At 48.5% G+C, this 17,090-nt stretch overlaps 1 protein-coding gene across 1 annotated transcript in view; it reads left to right on the forward strand.

Annotated features, from left to right (window-relative positions):
• The window catches only part of LOC104626670 (SLIT-ROBO Rho GTPase-activating protein 3-like), a gene marked incomplete at both ends in the record, with an annotated part of 24,922 nt that overhangs the window by 6,704 nt on the left and 1,128 nt on the right, over positions 1 to 17,090 (forward strand). The window contains 2 exons of the mRNA XM_010294648.1: positions 10,674 to 10,736; positions 16,407 to 16,592. Of these exons, the coding sequence (XP_010292950.1) occupies positions 10,674 to 10,736; positions 16,407 to 16,592 (249 nt within the window). The remainder of the gene's footprint in view (positions 1 to 10,673; positions 10,737 to 16,406; positions 16,593 to 17,090) is intronic.

The raw sequence follows: 17,090 nt of genomic DNA on the forward strand, positions 1-17,090 counted from the left end.
GGCGCAACTTCGGGCTTGGGAACTGCAGCCCTGCAGCGCGTCACATCACAAGTGTGCGCAGCGGCATCACCGGCCCTCTTCCTCCACTTTTCTTCTGGGCATTTGCTAATGGCCACCCTCAGGGATACCGTGCCGGGCTAGGTGGGCCTTTCGCCTGCTTTTATGGCTCTTATGTTTTTCTTAATTTTTATCACTTGTTTTCAACAGGGATAGCTGGAGAACTGCCGTTAGCAATTAGCGTGAGCCTGTTGGGATGCTTGCCTCTCCAAACAGGAGAAGGGCTCTCAAATCAGTGGTTATCTTAGCCCAGCTGGAGAGTAAATTTAATCTGATATTTTTATGGCCAGTCGCCTCTAGTTTATAGATCTGACCTAGAAATTAAACTGCAAGGTCAGATTTGGATTTGCTGATCTGATACAGGACATCATCCCTTTTCCTGCCCTTCTGGCTTCCAGAAATTGGACAGATTTGGGATATTTTGGTTAGTTCAGTTCTAAGTTGGTCTCAAATCTCCCTCCCATTTGCATTTTACTCTGAACCCAGTTTTGAGATGTATATTAAGACTATCTTTGGTCTGCATATCTCATTTTGAACCATAGGACAAATCCAATCAACATTCAAACAAGGGCATAAATAGAGTGTTTGAAGTGTTTTTCTTGTAGTAAGTCAATCCTCAGCCAGGACAAGATTATAAAGTATTTCATCCCTTCAGCAGAATTATTTCATTGTGTTTACTTTTTCCTCTATCTCTCCCTCCCTCCTCTTTTTTGAATTTAAATTTTAACTTACACAATGCTTATATTCTATAGAAATTGTTGCTCCTTGTTTCTCCCTCCCTCATCCTCTGCCAGGAGAGGTGAAGTAGCACCAACTCCATCTGCAGCCTGCCAGAGGCAGCACCTGCTTTTAATCAAAAGGAGGCTTTACAACAGAGCTGTGGGGATCTGTGATTTCACTCGTTGCCCCTTGAGGTTTAAATTGTAGCAGGACTCTTGTGTCCCTGGAAATAATGCTCAGCAAAGTCTTGGAAAAGGCTTATTTTGTGTCACCATTTTCCCTTACTGTGGATAGGGAGGCTGACACTTCTGGAGATATTGTTTGTTTTTCTTAACCTATTGCACACTGTGCCCAAAAGGGGATCTGGGGCTGCGCTCCCCACTTTTCCACAGTGTTTGGTGAGAAGCCTTAGGCACACGTGTGGGAAGACGAGCACCCTAGTAAAAAGCTTTTCAAGACATCCAGTCCAGCCTTGCAGCGGGTACAATATTGCTCAAGAGGAGGCATCTTTCACTATTTTATCTGGTCTGGTTTGGAGCATGACGAGTGAAGTGCTTGAAGCACTCCTCCTGGGGAGACTGTACCGTACAGGACTGCTGGGCAAGTAAACCAGCTCCAGAAGGGTTAAAGACATCTGCAGTTGTGGTTCAGCTGTTCGGTTTTGTTGTAGATTGCTCTTTGATGGTAAATTAGGGTAACATTTTTTTCCAGAGATGTCACTTTTAATTCCTCCCATCTAGAATTTATTAATGGGTTGTGACATGCTGCGGGTACATGGAGGAACTGGAAGGTTTTGTGTTTTGTGCTTTCATTATGTAAATGTAAACATTCTTCTCAGCAAAGAAGCAGAGACCTACTATCTGGAGTACGAGGATGTGCATAATGGAGAAGCAATTGATCAGTGCAGTGGTAATCTGCCAAGAAAGATGCCGGGTGCTGAGCTGCTTCTCCCCTCGGCGTCCCTGGGTACGTTTGGCAGCAGTGGGGGGTGTTCATCAGTAAATTGGGGCGTTGCGTTTTGTTCATCTCCACTGAAGTGTTCTGCCCTCCCGGTGACCAGCAGCGTAACGGTCCGTGGCGTTTGGCCGTGCATCGCTCAGACACGCCTATTGCTGTGGCTGGTCAGGAAGCCTTTTGGCTTACCCAAATCCAGGAGAGGGGGAAAGCAGGAGCTAGTGGGGATTGAGTTTTTAGTGTTTGAGTTGGAGACATTTAACCGAGCCAACTCCAGGTCTGACCTTCCCTCAGCTGAGGTCAGTGTGATGACTTGCACTGGCCTCAGCAGAGCTTACGGAAGGTGTAAGTTGGTTATCGAAGGATGGAGGAGAAGCTAGATTACATTTCTTGACTCACCGGCAAACCTGTTTTTGCAGGCTGTGGTCCAGGCTGGGGTCCCTGCTGTGGCGGCGTTTGCTGGCAGGACAGCTTCTCAGTCTGCTCGTGGTGTTCGTGCAAGCCGCAGTTGCTCCTCTGTGTTGCAGCGGTACCTCGAGACTGGTTGTTCTGCTCCCAGGGGAAGCCGTGCTCCCTCCAGAGCTGAGGAGCTCGTGTCGTGGCTGCGGGGAGAGCTGTGGGTTGGTGGCTCTTCTGTGGAGGCTCAGCTGAGGCCAGTGACGCTTGGGTTGGGGCATTTGCTGCGTCCCCTTCCCATCCCCTGCTTCTGGTTCACTTCCTTCTTGGCTTAATTAGTGGCAATTCTGTTAGCTTTGAGAGTGCGGAGGGGGCCCTGTCGGGAGAGACACAACTCCTCCTCTCATCGTCCGTTTCTTTTTGGTACCACCAAGCACCGTGAAATGGGGAAAAACAGACTGCGGCCCTCGGGGGGTCGAGTTGAACTGCGAGGTGCAGAAGTCTGCAGGGACTCGGCAAGGGCTGGCTTCTCAGGACAGCAACGATAGCGTTTGGGGTTTTGGTGAGGTTTGGTGGAGTGGAAAATGAGAGATTTTCTGCAGCCAGGATTTTAAACTCTGCCCTGAGAATTTCAATGCAGAATCAAGGAGAATTTATAAAGGCATGTACTATGTTGGTAAATAAATGTCCATCACTGAAATCAGTGGATCCACTTTGGTTGTCCATAGGCACTGCAGGCAGTATATATCCAGTGTCCGAGCCGATTGTTTGGCTCAGCATACCCAAAAAGGAGAAACTCTCTTTTTAGGGAAATACCGTAAGTTATTTAGGAAATGTTATTTACCCAAAGTAGATATGTTTTTAGGGCAGAGAGAAGTTGATAGTAAGGTAGTCCTGATACACAGAAGTAGTTTGGAATCCCAGGAGAACAGAAAACTAGAATAAGTTGAAAAAAACCACTGCTGAAAATAAAAAATGAAACTCTAGGCCCTAAGTCATAGTTAGAAAAAATCCCTGCAAAGCCAAGAAAGGAAATGGGTAAAGCTTATGACGAAAATACAAAAAAGAGGTGGGGATTCCTGAAATTGGCAGGGAGAGGAATTAAATACAGCGGGAACAACTTTAAAATAAGTGTGTTTGTATAAAATGTATGCAACAGTGCCCTTAATGCACACATACATATATGTATATGCATATTGAGTGTATTTGTGTGCCTGTGTGTGCTAAGTCATTTAGTAACAAAGTGATACATAAAATCATATGTAGACAAACATTAAGCGATGCAGATAAGGAAAAGCAACATTCCAACTTGGATGCATAAGGCTGGCCGCTGCACTAAATTTGGGATGAGGTGTGGAAGTAAAGCATCGGGCTTCGAGCATGCCAGCTCAGCGCTCGCTAGCAGTCAAAAGGGAAATAGAAAGTTACAAATTGCTGGGAACAGAGCAGAAAACATAGTTAATCCCCTGCAAATCCATGGGTCCATGGCATGCCCGCGTCTTGAATCCTGTTGTTTTTCTTTCTGCTCCTTCCTGCCCAGCACTGCCACTGTGCCTGGAGGCATCCAGTGACAGAGCGTCTCTGTGTTGTGACGCTTTCATCGATGCTGAATGAGGCACGCTTGCTTGGGATGGGGTCCGGCAGCAGCAGAGCGTCGGTGGTGCGAGGGTGAAGGACTGCAAGCCCGACATGGTGGGTGATGTGAGGGGTCTGGCTGGCAGGACCTGGCCCCTGGGTCGGGGCATGGAAGGCGTGCTCTAGGGACGGGAGCTGACCGGGGTTGCTCTGCTCTGTCACGGTGCCGTGTCCCCCAGGCTTGCCATGGGTAGCGTGGGCTGGGGAACAGAGGCCTGGAGAACTCTGAAGAGCAGAAGCCTGCCTGTCTGCGGGAGACTCTACAGACAGTCTTGGCATTGCTTGTGTTTAAGCATGGTGATAGATGTCAGTTAAGCAATCTGCAGCCCTTTTGTTGGCCTTTCAGGTATTTTTGAATTGCATTCAAAGGAATCCCAATTATAACTGTGGAAACTTGTCTTCTTGAATACCTGCAGAAAAAATGTACTGAACTGTGAGATTCATCCAAAGGTGGTCTCGAGGCAGAGCGGAGAGATGCTTGTAATTAATATTTGTAAAGGCAGGAACCATTTACAAAATGTGAGTCGAATCTGGATTTGGACTACAGTTCCTTTGTTACAAAATAAGCAGTTGTTCCCATCCAGTGATTTGTTTTCTTTCTCCCCCTTCCTTCTCTGCCCTTCCCAGATGTGGGATATAGGAATTCCTAGCTTTGGTGATCTGGCCCTGTGAGGGTATGATTTGGCTCGCCCCCTGAACTCATAGTTTTCAGCTGAACCCCTGTGCACTGAAGCTCTGTAATTTTACACAGCTGTAATACAACTCACACCACTTGCATTTTATCCCAGTGATTAAACCAACCCTGCATCTTTCTTCTCCTGGCAGTGCTTCAGAATTCAGTATTTAACACGTTTCTACAGTCGAGGGCTGCAACGGCATCACATCGGTGAGGATGATGCGAGGGCAGGAATAGCAGTGTAGATTGGGTGTTTTCCTGACACCTGGCCCTGGTTCTGTGACCCTCTAACCTGAAGCCACAATAGATGTGTGGCTTTTCACAGTGGGGGTTTGCAGGAGCCCAGAGACCCAAGACCAATGTCTTTCATTAGCGATCCCAAGGCTGGGGGCTGCACTGCTGATGACTGTTAAAGTGAAGGAGGAGCCCATGGGGGTATTAAATGTGTCTTAGCATTTTTATAGAAAGACCCAGTAATGACGTCATTTACTTGTTGCACCGACTGGTTATAGTTGCTGTGACAAAGGGCAGTTGTCCTCTAGTGAGTATGGCTTCTTGCTGCACCGAAACTGCTGTCCTCCAAAGCAGGCTAATAACTCCTGCAGAGAGGATTTTGAGTTGGACGTGATGTCATCTCGACATCAGGAGCTGTGTGTCCAGGCTGAAAGAGAAACACAGATGTTTGCCACAGAAGTGCTATGGTGTCGCTGGTTAGATAGTTGTGGGGGCCTTTGGGGCACATGGTCAGCATGGTTAAAAACAGGCCAAGAAATTGTTGTTTCTCCTACTTCGAATCTCTCAGTACAAGACACGAAAGATGAGGCGCATCTTCTTCACCTTCAGACTTCTGCCATGTGTTTGAGTCGGTTCTCTGGACTCACGTGGAGAGATGGGCACATCTGAAGTGCCTTCTGGTCTGTGCTAATGCCTGCCCTGGGATGGGTTGGGTTTCGGCTGTCCTGGTTCTCTGCAGCACGCACGGGTAGCTCAGCTGCAGGTGTGACATTGCAGGCACCAGGCTGGGGCCAGTGAAGGCCATGAAAACCTTTGCTGTTTCTCTCATTTTGTTCACCTCGGCATGCCGGGTCTCACAGTTGAAGCCCAAGACATTTTCCCTCGGAAAAGCATCCACGAGCACTGGGAGTGGCAGACCAAGCCAGAGGAGGCTTTCTGAGCTGAGACTGCTTTGAAGAGCCCAGGGGCCGAATGCAGTTCAGAGCAGGTCTGGGTGGCTTCGTTTTGGTGGTGGCTCAGCCTGCAGCTCCTCACAGTCTCCCCTGGTGTCACACGTGGCTTGAAAGGGGGGTGGTTTGGGTGGGGGGGTACAGAGCTGCAGGACCTCAAGAGCAGAAATTGGGTTTGATGCTTCAGCTCTTCCTGGTTCTTCAGCACGGCTGCGACCAGGACTGGCTCTGGAGGTGCGCTGGCATTTGAGGGATTTCCCCTGCTCACTGCCAGCCCTTGACACTGATGTTGAGGTAGATGTGGTAAGGTGAGCTTGGGTTGCAAATGTGAAACCCAGGGAGCGTGTGGCCTCTGTGGCATCATCTCCTCTTTCCCAGCAGAATCTTTCCTGGGCAATGTAAGACCTGCAGATGGAGTGCTGCCCACTTGGGGTGGGGAGTGGTGTCCCATCAGCAAGTACTGTGGAGCTGTGCAGATATTTAAGGGTATCACGGAGCTCCTGCAAAAGGGTGCTGTGGCGGGCACCCGCAGGTAGGTCGGGGAGCTCCGCAAGCAGCGCGGGCGACTGGTGTCCAAGGTCCGAGCATCCCTGGCCTGCAGCTTAGCAACTGAAATGAGCAGGCAGCCTCCGTGCCTGATCCAGCAGACAGGCAAGCCCTGCTAACGAGGAAAGTAGAGGAAGAAAACTCAGTTGGGCAAATTTCCCTGGAGCTTCCAGTGTGAGTCACATTCCTGGTGCAGGAAATTATCAAGGCAAGTGTGTTAACGTTGCTAATAGGCAGGCAATAAATGGAGATGCTAAGATATGTCACTGCAGAGATCCGACTTGATCTGTTGTCACAGTGGGTCTCCGTCACCGTGAAATCTCACAGCGCGTCCTCCTGGCTGAGGCAAGCCCTGGGCGAGGGATGCAGTGCCAGCCCCTTGGCCAGGCAGGTGTTTTCTCTCCTTCTACCTCCTGCTGTGGCAGAAGGAAAGAAGTTTGCTGCTTCTTCCAAGTATGGAATACAGGAAATTATACGTTTGAGACAGAGCATTGCTATGTCCGAAATAACCGTGCTGCATTACTCCCCAGTGTGAGATTTAATTACATTCCGTGACAGTGAATTTAATTATGCCCCATACTGCAGTGTCCTGGATGGAGATTTGATGAAGAAATGGTGTCTGTCTGGATACAAGTTCTTTGTCTTTAAAATAAGCATTCTTCCTTGCCAGGAGTTTGTGTTGCTTCTTCCCCTTACTTTGTCTGCAGAGGCAGGGATTTTAATAAACCTGCTAAACTGAGGCCATTGCTATCCCAGCAAGCAACTGTGGTTTTTAGTAGGAATGGGAGGCATAAAGCAAGCGGCTAAATTGGAGTTTGGGTTTTGCGTATGGTACCAGGGAACTGGAATGACGTTTTGGCATTGTCTCCCACAAACACACAAATGTAATTTCTCTGTTATAAAAAGGGGAGGCAGCAAGCTCGGAGGAGAGGCGCGTCCTTCAGCCTCCCGCCTGCCTGCGTTTGGAAATGGCTCCAGCATCACGAAGTTGGACGCTGCCCTCTTGGGTGCCGAGAGACTTTTGACGATGCTGGAGACCACCAGGGTGTTTGGCGTATCGTGTCTGTAAGCAAATGGGTCTTCAAATGTAGCACCCACCCGTGCTCCCCCCATGTCAGTGCGACTCGTGGGAACGACACGCTGCTGACAGTCGAGCCATTTTTTGTTGCTCTATTTAGGAGTCTAAAACGAGGTTTGAAAATTACGGCTTTGTGGACTTCGCCCCCGCTGCACAGGAAATCTGGGGCAGAGGCAAGAGCTGCAGCTGACTTGGGGCCATTGCTCCTACCACGAGCCCGTCCTCCGCCGGTTGTTTGGGCAGGCTTGGTTCGGGGCCCAGGCCTTGACTCGTGACAGCGGGGTCAGCTGGAGGGGTTACGTGTGGCTCTGAGCTCCTGCCGGCTCGGGGCCTCTGCGGCCCAAACCCCCGTTTGTAGACCCCGATTTAAGTAACTCCTATTCCGGATGTGTCTGGGAGGGGTGCGTGCTTTTAATAGCTCTGTTGCTTATTAGCAAGCCACAGTGAGATTTTTGAGACCAGCTAGTGACTGCTGGTGTTGGCGGGGAGGGGAGAGGGACTGGGATTTCCAGCAGACGAGGGTTCCAGATGGCTGGGGGTACTTAGCACCTTCTGGTAATTGGCATCTTCTTGGCACCTTGCACGCGTAGGAATGGGAGCGGCATGCATCAGTCGCGCTTCTGAAGATGGGAATCTTCCAAGTACCCTGTTGCTAATTCACAGATAAACTCTAATTACTGGGTATTCGCTGAATGTGGAGTGCTTTTACTCTTTAGATTCCTTGCTTCACTCTTTGCATTCAGTTCTAACTTCTAATAACCTAAGGTTAAACTTTTCAAGTATGTCAGCTGTCCAGTTAGCCGTGATTAGAAGACCTCTCTGTGTCACGGGCTTCTTTAGCCACTCAGCCAAGAAGCTGATGGGATGTGCACAAAAATGCATGGAGTTACTTGAGGAAATTTGAAAGAAACTGCTTTGTCTTTTGGTTTGGGTTTTTTTTGGAGAGGGAGAGGGGGATGTCTATACTTAGTTTAAACACATCTTCAAGCTATAATAAATGTTTCCTAGCCAAGAAGATTCTACAGAGAGATGTGGGGTGTAATTACAAGGGAGGCAGGAAAGCAGTGCATGGACATCTGCAGTAGCATCCAGCCACTGGATTTCTGACTAGGAGTTGACTTGATCTGCAGCCAAGCTTAAACGTTCAGCAGCTCCCCAAGATGTGGCCTCTCCCGTGAAATGCCATGCTCATGCTCTAGGAGGTAGGCGACTGTATCTGCTTCTTCCTGCCTGGCAAGAAAAGTGAAAATACAAACTGATAATAGGCTTTCAACAGACAGGGAGGTGGAGGGAGGAAGATGCCATGAGTTTTTACGCTCACAGTGAGCTTTCTCCTAAGCTTGATGAACTTTGGCTGTTGCGGTTGTGAAATTGGAAACTGTATTATATAACTGTGGTGTAGCTATTTCATAATATAATGTCCTTTTTGGAGACACTTTGGTTCACTCAGGTCAGAAGAGTGAAAATGAGCTACTGAAGACAAATTGGGGAGAGTGGGTCATGGTCAGGGTGAAGCTAAAGCTTGAAATACTTGGGCTTGGAAGCCCTGATAATCTGCATTCTGAAATATCAAAGTTGATTGGAAATTGCAAGTACAGCAGCAGGTATCTTTAATAAATCTGTCAAATCCAAATATATTGACAGGTGATACTGTATGACTGGAGAATGCAAAAATAAGTGATTCGTGTACCCACAAACGTTCACTGCATAATTTAGGTAATGCAGGGCAGTTATTGTAGCAGTAACACACAGCCAGCTCTGTGCAGAGAATGCAACAGCCGCTTACCAACATCCAGTAATGCAGGTTTTGTTGAAAAATAGGTGAAGTCAGGCTATAAAACACTCTTCAGGCTACAGAGCAGGCCCAGCTTTTGTGCACTCTGCCAGTCTTAATGTGAAACAATTCCCCAAAATGGGGGAGGTCGTTAACGTGTTAGATCCACACAGTGAACTGTGGGCTGGAAATAAGTACTGCCAGTGGAACGGCAAAGCGATATTGTCTGTAATTCCACATTCATCCCCGGGTACCCGCAGGATAAATAAATGAAATTGTGTGATGATCCTCATCATGGTCTCTGAAACCCAGGTTGGGTGATCCGTGGACAAACATTGACCTCAAACTAAAATGCAGCAATTCTGAAATAGCGTGAGGATTTGCTGTACTGTATGTGTTCATGTTTATAATCACACATTTTATTTTGTTAAGCATTTGTAGAAAATTAAAGGAAATCAAAATGCCAGTTTACTTTTAAATTTCACTGTTACAGGCAGGTTGGAAGAGGAAGCCATCTGTATTTTGGTTTTAATGTTTAGAAATGGAAAAAACAGAGCCCAGATGTGGATTGGCAGCGCTGTTGATGCTGTCTTTTCAGCTCCTGGAGCAGGAAGGGTATTAGACCGGATTCCTGAAGTAGTGTAAATAAGGCCTCGGGGACACTTCTCATGCTGTGGGGCTCTTTCATTTTTTAAAATAATATCTAGAATTAAAATGTACATGGTTTTGTGAACTCCACTGCAGAGCAAAGAATGGCACATCTCATGTTTGTCCGGGGAGCCAGGAGAGGGCAGATCTCCGGAGGGGAGGCAGGAGGTAGTTAAGGTGGGCATCACCAGAAGCCGGTTGTGCTGCCAAGGTTCACCCACTCCATTGTCACCTGAAAGGAGGAAAGAAAAACCCTACAGGCATGAGAGAGGTTGCTGTGGTTTTATTCTCTGTGGGATGGGTGTGAAGGCCTTTGCTGAGGTTTATCGGGATCCGCTTGTGCACAGGGGTGGAAGGGCTGGGAACAAGTACTTCTGGCTTCATCAGGATCCAGTTGGTCACTTGGTTTAAGAAAAGAGCACAACAATGCACTACTTCCCTGTCCTACCAGCTCGTGAGCATCTCCAGACTCTCTGCTGGTGCTGCTGTGTCCCATACCAGTACTCTGGCAGCATTGGAGACCCTCTGCATACCTTTGATGGGCTAGTTGGGAGGAAACCCATTAATTTCTTCTTCCTGAGTTTGAACTGGGCGTTTGTAGGGATCCCATTTCCCCTTTCCACGCTGCCTGTCTGTCTCTGGAGTTTGATGCCCTTCGAGTGGTGTGAAGTCCTCAAGAGCCATGGCGTGCTGGGAGTGTTCGGAGCGAGGACTGAGCATCTGTGCGCTGCCGCCAGTGCTGCTGGTGCTCGACCTGCACAAGGCTTTGAGGGCAACGCGCTTCTGCTGCTGACCACAGCTGAGGACATGCTTCTTGTAGGGTAGTGCTATCACAGTGCTGTCCCCAGCGCGTGCAGACAGCTCTTGTGAACACAGCTTGGAGAAAAGGGTTAAGATGTATATGCATGGAGTCTTTGGAAGTCATAGTTTTACTCTTCCCTCCAAAATGCATTTTCCTTTCAGAACTGCATGTTGTGAGTCTCAACTCTTCCTTTTGTCTTCCAGAGTAAGGAGATTGGCTTACAGATGCATGAAGAACTCCTGAAAGTCACCAATGAGCTTTACACGGTGAGTAATGAGCTGATCCTACCCCTGCCTAGCCTGTGCAGCAGGGGGAATGTAGGCAATCTCATTTGTTAGAACAAAATATCTGTTCAACATTTCAGTGACTTGAGGAGACTTCCTCCTGCCATCCTGCAGTACAGCCTGTTTGTTCCTCTTGCATTTGTTAGAAACGTTTCACTCTTCACTGGTTTTGACGGCAGCAGAGGAGGATTTCCCAGCAGTCCTACTGTGAAGGGCTCCTGCAGCCACATCGGGCAGCAGATCATGCCGTCTAACTGTTTCATTTAAGCATAAAGGGAGATGTTTTGGGCATGATCCAGTGCGATCCCTGGTATCTGTAATGCTCTCACCTGCCAGGTTGTCTTTAGGCCCCTTTCAATTTTCACTCGGTTGCTGATTTCTGCCAGGTGCTAATGGCTCAGCAGTTGTCCTCTGAGTTGGCTGTGCTAATTTGTGGCTGAAACCTGACCTGCTCATGTGAGTCTGGTGGCCTGTGGATGATGGCTGAACATGACCTTCTGCTGAGGAATGCATAAAACTTTTAGCTTGTGTGTGCTCAGTTTCATCTCCCTGCTGCAAGGAGCACTTTGGTTGCGGAGCTGTGTCTGTGCCTCCAGGTGAAATCATAGGCCGTTATTCAGGACATCACTCTTCAAGCAGGTTTTCATAGTAGGACAGTAAGAGTCTTTGTGTTGCTTCTGTCTCTTGCCCTGTAGCAATTGGGCTTTTTTATTTTCTTTGTGGTTTAGGATCAACAAAGCAATATAAAGTCTGTCTAGTGTTGGAAAATTGAAACGATATATTTGCTTTCTTTGGTTGTATGTTACTGGTACATAAATAACACTGCAGTCGGTTTATTCCTAAGCAATCATTTTATTCTGTCTTTTTGAAAAATAGGCCTAAACAACAGAGCGTGAATGATATTATTTGAAATTTCTGCCACAAATCTTGTCTTAACAGGTTTGTTTCTGCATTTGTTGTTGAAGGATTCAGTTTTTGAGAGACCTGCAGCGTGGGTGGACAGCCAGGTTGGATTAAAAAGCTTGCGTGAGATTTGCGAATGCATTCTTGATGGTTGAATGTCACAAGCTCTGTTAGTGGTGGTGATTAATTAAGATTAATTACAACAATGGCATGACAGATGCAAAATAAGGAAGGACTAACAAGGGCTGGGCCGACCTTAATACCTGTGGACTAGTGTACTCAGAACCCAAACACGGCACAGGAGCATCACCTGAGAGACATGGTTGGGTCAGCTTGAGGATCAGAAGTGGGCTGAGGTCCAAAGTGCATGCAGGTGGCCAAGGAAGAGCATAGAGAGTTAATTTTGCTCCCGTTGAGTCTGTGGCAAAACTCGTCTTCATTGCAGCTGAGATTTTCCCCCATTCAGTGCTTTGCTCCCACATGCTGAGTGGAATGTGTTTGAATGGTGAAACAGACTGGAACGGCTGGAAGAGCTGTGTGTTTTCTTTGAACTGACCTTGCTGCGAAGATAACAAACCGATTGTGTCATCCGGCTGAGAAAGAGCAGGGAAGAGACATGCTTATTTCAGAAACGATGATGAAATGTGAAGAAAAAGCAGGACCGGTCGGGCAAGCAAGATCATCTTAAATCTGTTCAGTGCAAACCAGCTCCCCTCCAGTCAGTACTTTTCTGTCCTTGAGACATCAGGTAAAACAAGCTTAATTGCATACTTGGCTTGCAGGTTGATACAGTATGCCGGTGTTTTCAGGACTGACCTGGAGTTGTTCATTGCAACATGTTGGGTACACATTCAATAACTGTGGCTGCTGACAGAATCCGGTAAAGAATAAGGAGCCCTGGCTCAAAGAACATCAAGCTGCTTCTTGTAAAATGTCATTTGTCTGCCATCACCACAAGGAAGTCGTTTATCTTGCCGATGGCCAAGTCTTGTATCCATAAGTACATCTGTGCCCTGGCTAGGCTGCTTTTTAAGCCTTTCTGAGGAGAATTCTCTGCACTGTGTGGAAACTGTATAATTTTTTACAGGCTTCTCAGGCATTCACTGTCTCAAACTTAAGCCAGAATAACTAAACTGATTTTAATTCAGCCTTGTTGCTGTTCTGATGCGAGTCACCCTGTGGATTCTATGTGGAAAGAACTAAACCTAAAAACCACACTGATTTTAATTAAAAAGGAAGTAGATGACTTTCGTTCTGAAGTAAGAGTTGCTTGTGAACAGTTTTGCACAGAAATAATTTAGCTGTGAATTAAAGCCAGCTTCATTCTTTTGATTCCTGCTTATGTACTCCAGCAGACAGACAACAGGCTGGAGTCCATAAAGGTAGTAGGTTCTTTGTTCCTCTGCTCACGGGTCCCTCTCTGTATTGTATGCATTCCTATCTGAAGAAGTCATGCCAAAATTAGGGTAAGAAAATCAGTAACCCCAGAGCGCTGTTCTGGTAGTGTTTTCTGTAAGCTCCGTCCGTGATGTGTTATTCGGGGTGCGGCACTGACGACGTGCTGTTTGATGTATGGGCTTCGTTCGCCAGGATGCAGGGACATGGCTATAGCTGAAAGCAGTGGCACCGAAGTCCACAGAAGAACTGTGGCGTGGGCTGGTGCGATTCTTTGTTACAAGGTATTATGGAAGAGGATTAATAAGTGTGAAATGAATTGTATTAATTAAAATAACATCTACAGATACATTACCTGGGTTAAAAATAATAATAGTCATCATTCCCTGTGTGGCAGGACATGAATGGGCTGGAGGAAGTTTTCCCTTTCCCTCGGGAGCGCTGCGACGGGGGAGGCCATACCTCCGTGCTTAGCAGGTGTTTTCTGCGAGTATCATGCTGTAGAAATCGTTGACTGCATCACACGGTGGAAACGCGTTGATATGTCGCTCTGCATCGCGCCGTAGAAATCCTCTGAAAAGGACATGTTTGCTTTCATGCTCCCTTAAAAGAGCAGGGAAGTGGAGGTCAGCATCCCTCGGCCTGATGGGTTCGTGCCTTTCTCAGACCTTACACCACGGCTGTGCCTTCGGTTGTGCCACAGGCTCCATCCCAAGAGGAGGGGGCTGGTGTCTATGGCAGGCTTTCACCTACGGCCACGCACAGCTCTGCTTCGCCCTCTGCGCTGGGCTGCCGTTCGGGTCCCCTCGGTCCAGGAGGGCCTAAGCCTCTGCTTAACACGGGTCACCCAGTTTCTGACCTGGCTCCTCTGCTGGGTCAGAACCTTAATGATGAGCTGTTTAGAAATATAAAGTGCTTCTAGCTGAAGACAGCAAACATTGCTATTTATGGCCAGTATTTTGGCGATGGCCTTTATCCAGGACGTGTTATTAATATTGGAAAACACAACTTGTGTTGTTAAATAACTAATGAACATTGGAAGATATTTTTCTCCCTCCACTGCAGCTAATTAACTTACTTGCAGAAAAGATCCCAGGGACGCAGCTGTGGCAGTTTTTCTTTATGACACAATAGCGCAAGACAGGGACAGCGTGACTCAACTGCGAGCGCCTAGAAGGCACAAGGGAATTGCAGATCAAAGGGCTGATTGCTGCAGTGCAGGTAGTCCCCATGCAAAATTAAGGCAGATATTAAAACAAACAGAAATATCCCTGAAATTTTCAAGCACGAGCTATGCGGCATGGCAGCTGATGAGGAACATGGTTGGCACAGTGAGCTGTTTAATGCGTCTGTTTCAGCAACATGGATGCTGAAGTCTGGGGAAAATATTTTAACGGATAGTAGGTCCTTCGCACTTTGTTAAAGAGACTTTCAGAGGAGTTGTAAACCTGGTTCCTGTGTTACCTTTTCAGCTTCAAGCAGGGAGAAAATACGGAGGAGGAAAAAGGCCTTCATTACAGAAAGTTTCTCTGGTCATTAGCAAATAAGGGAGCAAGAGCCTGTGCAAAGGTACCGGACCCCAGTGGAGCTGCGATCCGCCTCGTGGTGCTCTGCGCAGTGCAGCCTTGCGCTCCGGCCGCCGATGTTCCCCTGCGGCTGCGACGGGAAAAGAGGTTACAGCAGCGTGTCCCCAGGCCTGCGGCAAAGCAGCGTAGCCTTGGGTGAATGGAGACAAGCGATGAATTGTGCTGAAGTTTTTCTGGTTAGATACCCCCTCGTAACCTTTAGATTTCACTAAAGTCATGCAAATTGGACTTTCTGTTGCAGTGTGTTAGGGCCTCTCTGGGTGCTGGGGAAACCTCTCATTACTACCCAACTACACTGAAGTGCAGGGCTTTTCTTTTTCACTTTCCTCTGAGATTCTCACCAAAAGATGGAGACAGTGAATATGAGGAGGACTCAGCAAAGCCCTTTAGTCTTTCTCCTTAGGAAAAACCTAGAAGTTGTCTGTTTTGTGTGTGTCCTGTGACATTCACTGCAGAAACTGCAGTTTGAAATATGTGGCTTAAATCTGGGTTAGAATTTGCAGGATTTTGAAATAAAGCAGCTCAGAAACAAAGCACAAACCTTTGGTTACTATTCCTTGTAGCGGCCTAAAATTCTAACTCCCAGTGACGGCACATTTATGCAGGCTTCGATCCGGCGTTTGGAGCTGACGTTTGTGCTTGGCAAGAGGAGAGATCATATGTTTCAGCCTAACCTCATCCAAGTTAAACACTCCTGGTTCCTCCTGACAGCCACAGCTGAGGAAAGCTCTGTATTTTCTTCATTAAGGCTTGTGCAAAGTTACTCTCCTTTTGTGGGCTCCTGCTCCTTTTGAACTTGCGGGCCTCGAGGCCAGCCTGTCCCAGTGCCATTGCCAGCGGGGCCCAGGCCCTTCGTGTGAGCCTGATCTTCAGCGAGCAGCCGCGCGTCCCGAGCCTTGTCAAGGCAATGTGAAACCAAACATCCAGATCCTGAAGAGAGATGATAAAGGGGGACAATGTGACTAAAGGCGTAAAGAGAGAAGAGCGGATGTGTTCCTCTTGCCAGCTCCATTAAAATGATCACAGTATGCCCTTTGGGCGTCTGTATCTGAAAGGAAAGGCTGCGGTAGTTTTGCCTGCAGGAGTTTTCCTGGCAGTAGATCAGCGTTGTCTATCCGGGGTCACTGATGGCGATCTTGAATTTAAAGGACTACGTGTTGCTGCAGCCACCCTGGCACTGACTGTGCTTACCCGTGGCAGCAAGAGGACAAGTAAGCGGTGACGTGAGACAAACCCTGTTTCTGCTTGGAAATTGCAGCTCCTCCACCTTCAAGATGGGATCTACTGTCAGGATGGTAGAACAGGGGTTATGCTGATGGGTTAGCTTGGCAAGTTCAAGTGTAGGAATAGATGGCTTGGGCGAAAAGTGACTTCAGGTTGATTTTGGCCTCCTCACAGTCTCTTGTCATGGAGACCCTTACCCCAGCTGCCGTGCAGTGGAAGTTATTTCTCGTTTCCCTGTAGGAAGACACACAGTGCTCTCTGAGCGCAGGTGTGTGCTGCAGGCACATCTCAGCCTGTCCCTGCAGCGGGGACCAAGCGGGGATAACAGTTCTTACCTCAGCGCTGTGCCGTTTTGAAATAGGGCTAGTGGTGGGGTTAATTTTACGGCCTTTTCCTTCCCACCTTGTTGTTCCTTAATGCCATAGTGGCCTCAGACAGCCCTGGCACAGCTGAGACTGCTCCACACTGCCCACAGCTGTCATCTCGTGCACTGATGCTTCGTGCGGCCGTGGGGCAGGCGACTCACAAACTTGCCTTTCCTCAGGTGATGAAGACCTACCACATGTATCATGCAGAAAGCATCAGCGCCGAGAGCAAGCTGAAGGAGGCGGAGAAGCAGGAGGAAAAGCAGTTCAACAAGTCGGGGGACATCAGCGTGAACCTGCTGCGGCACGAGGACAGGCCGCAGCGGCGGAGCTCCGTCAAGAAGATTGAGAAGATGAAGGAGAAGGTGGGTGAGAGGGAAGGGCAGGGGAGCCAGGCTGGGGTCGGGGCTCCCTGTGGGCGGGAGCGCTTGGCTCCGGCCCGTTCCGTTTCTATTGCTGTAGCCCTGGGAAGCGGTTGGGGAGGATGTCTCCTGCTAACTCGAGTCGTGGGTGTGCTTTGCTGAGGAGGCCATAGGGAGGCTCTGTACTGCTTCCTGGCTGTGGCGAAGTGCCAAAACCAGCTGGTAGCAAGGATTTGACCCAAAGTTGGGCTGGCACTGCTCAGTGAGAAATGGGGACGGGGGACATCGGGCAGTGCGGCCTTGGAGGGGGTGGTGGACCTGTGCGGGAGCCACATGGCCACCCATGACGTGTTCCAGGCTGGCTCGAGGGGCCTCAGAGGCTGACGGCTCCGAGAGCACATGGCAGAGACGGGTGGTGGGAGGTGTTCGTACACCAGCTGCTCGGGCTGTGGCCCCTCGCTCTCACTGGCGGCTTGGGCCGGGCCCCGCGGGGCACCCGGG

This window comes from Phaethon lepturus, unplaced genomic scaffold, assembly GCF_000687285.1.
Source record: "Phaethon lepturus isolate BGI_N335 unplaced genomic scaffold, ASM68728v1 scaffold50409, whole genome shotgun sequence".
NCBI lineage: Eukaryota > Metazoa > Chordata > Aves > Phaethontiformes > Phaethontidae > Phaethon > Phaethon lepturus.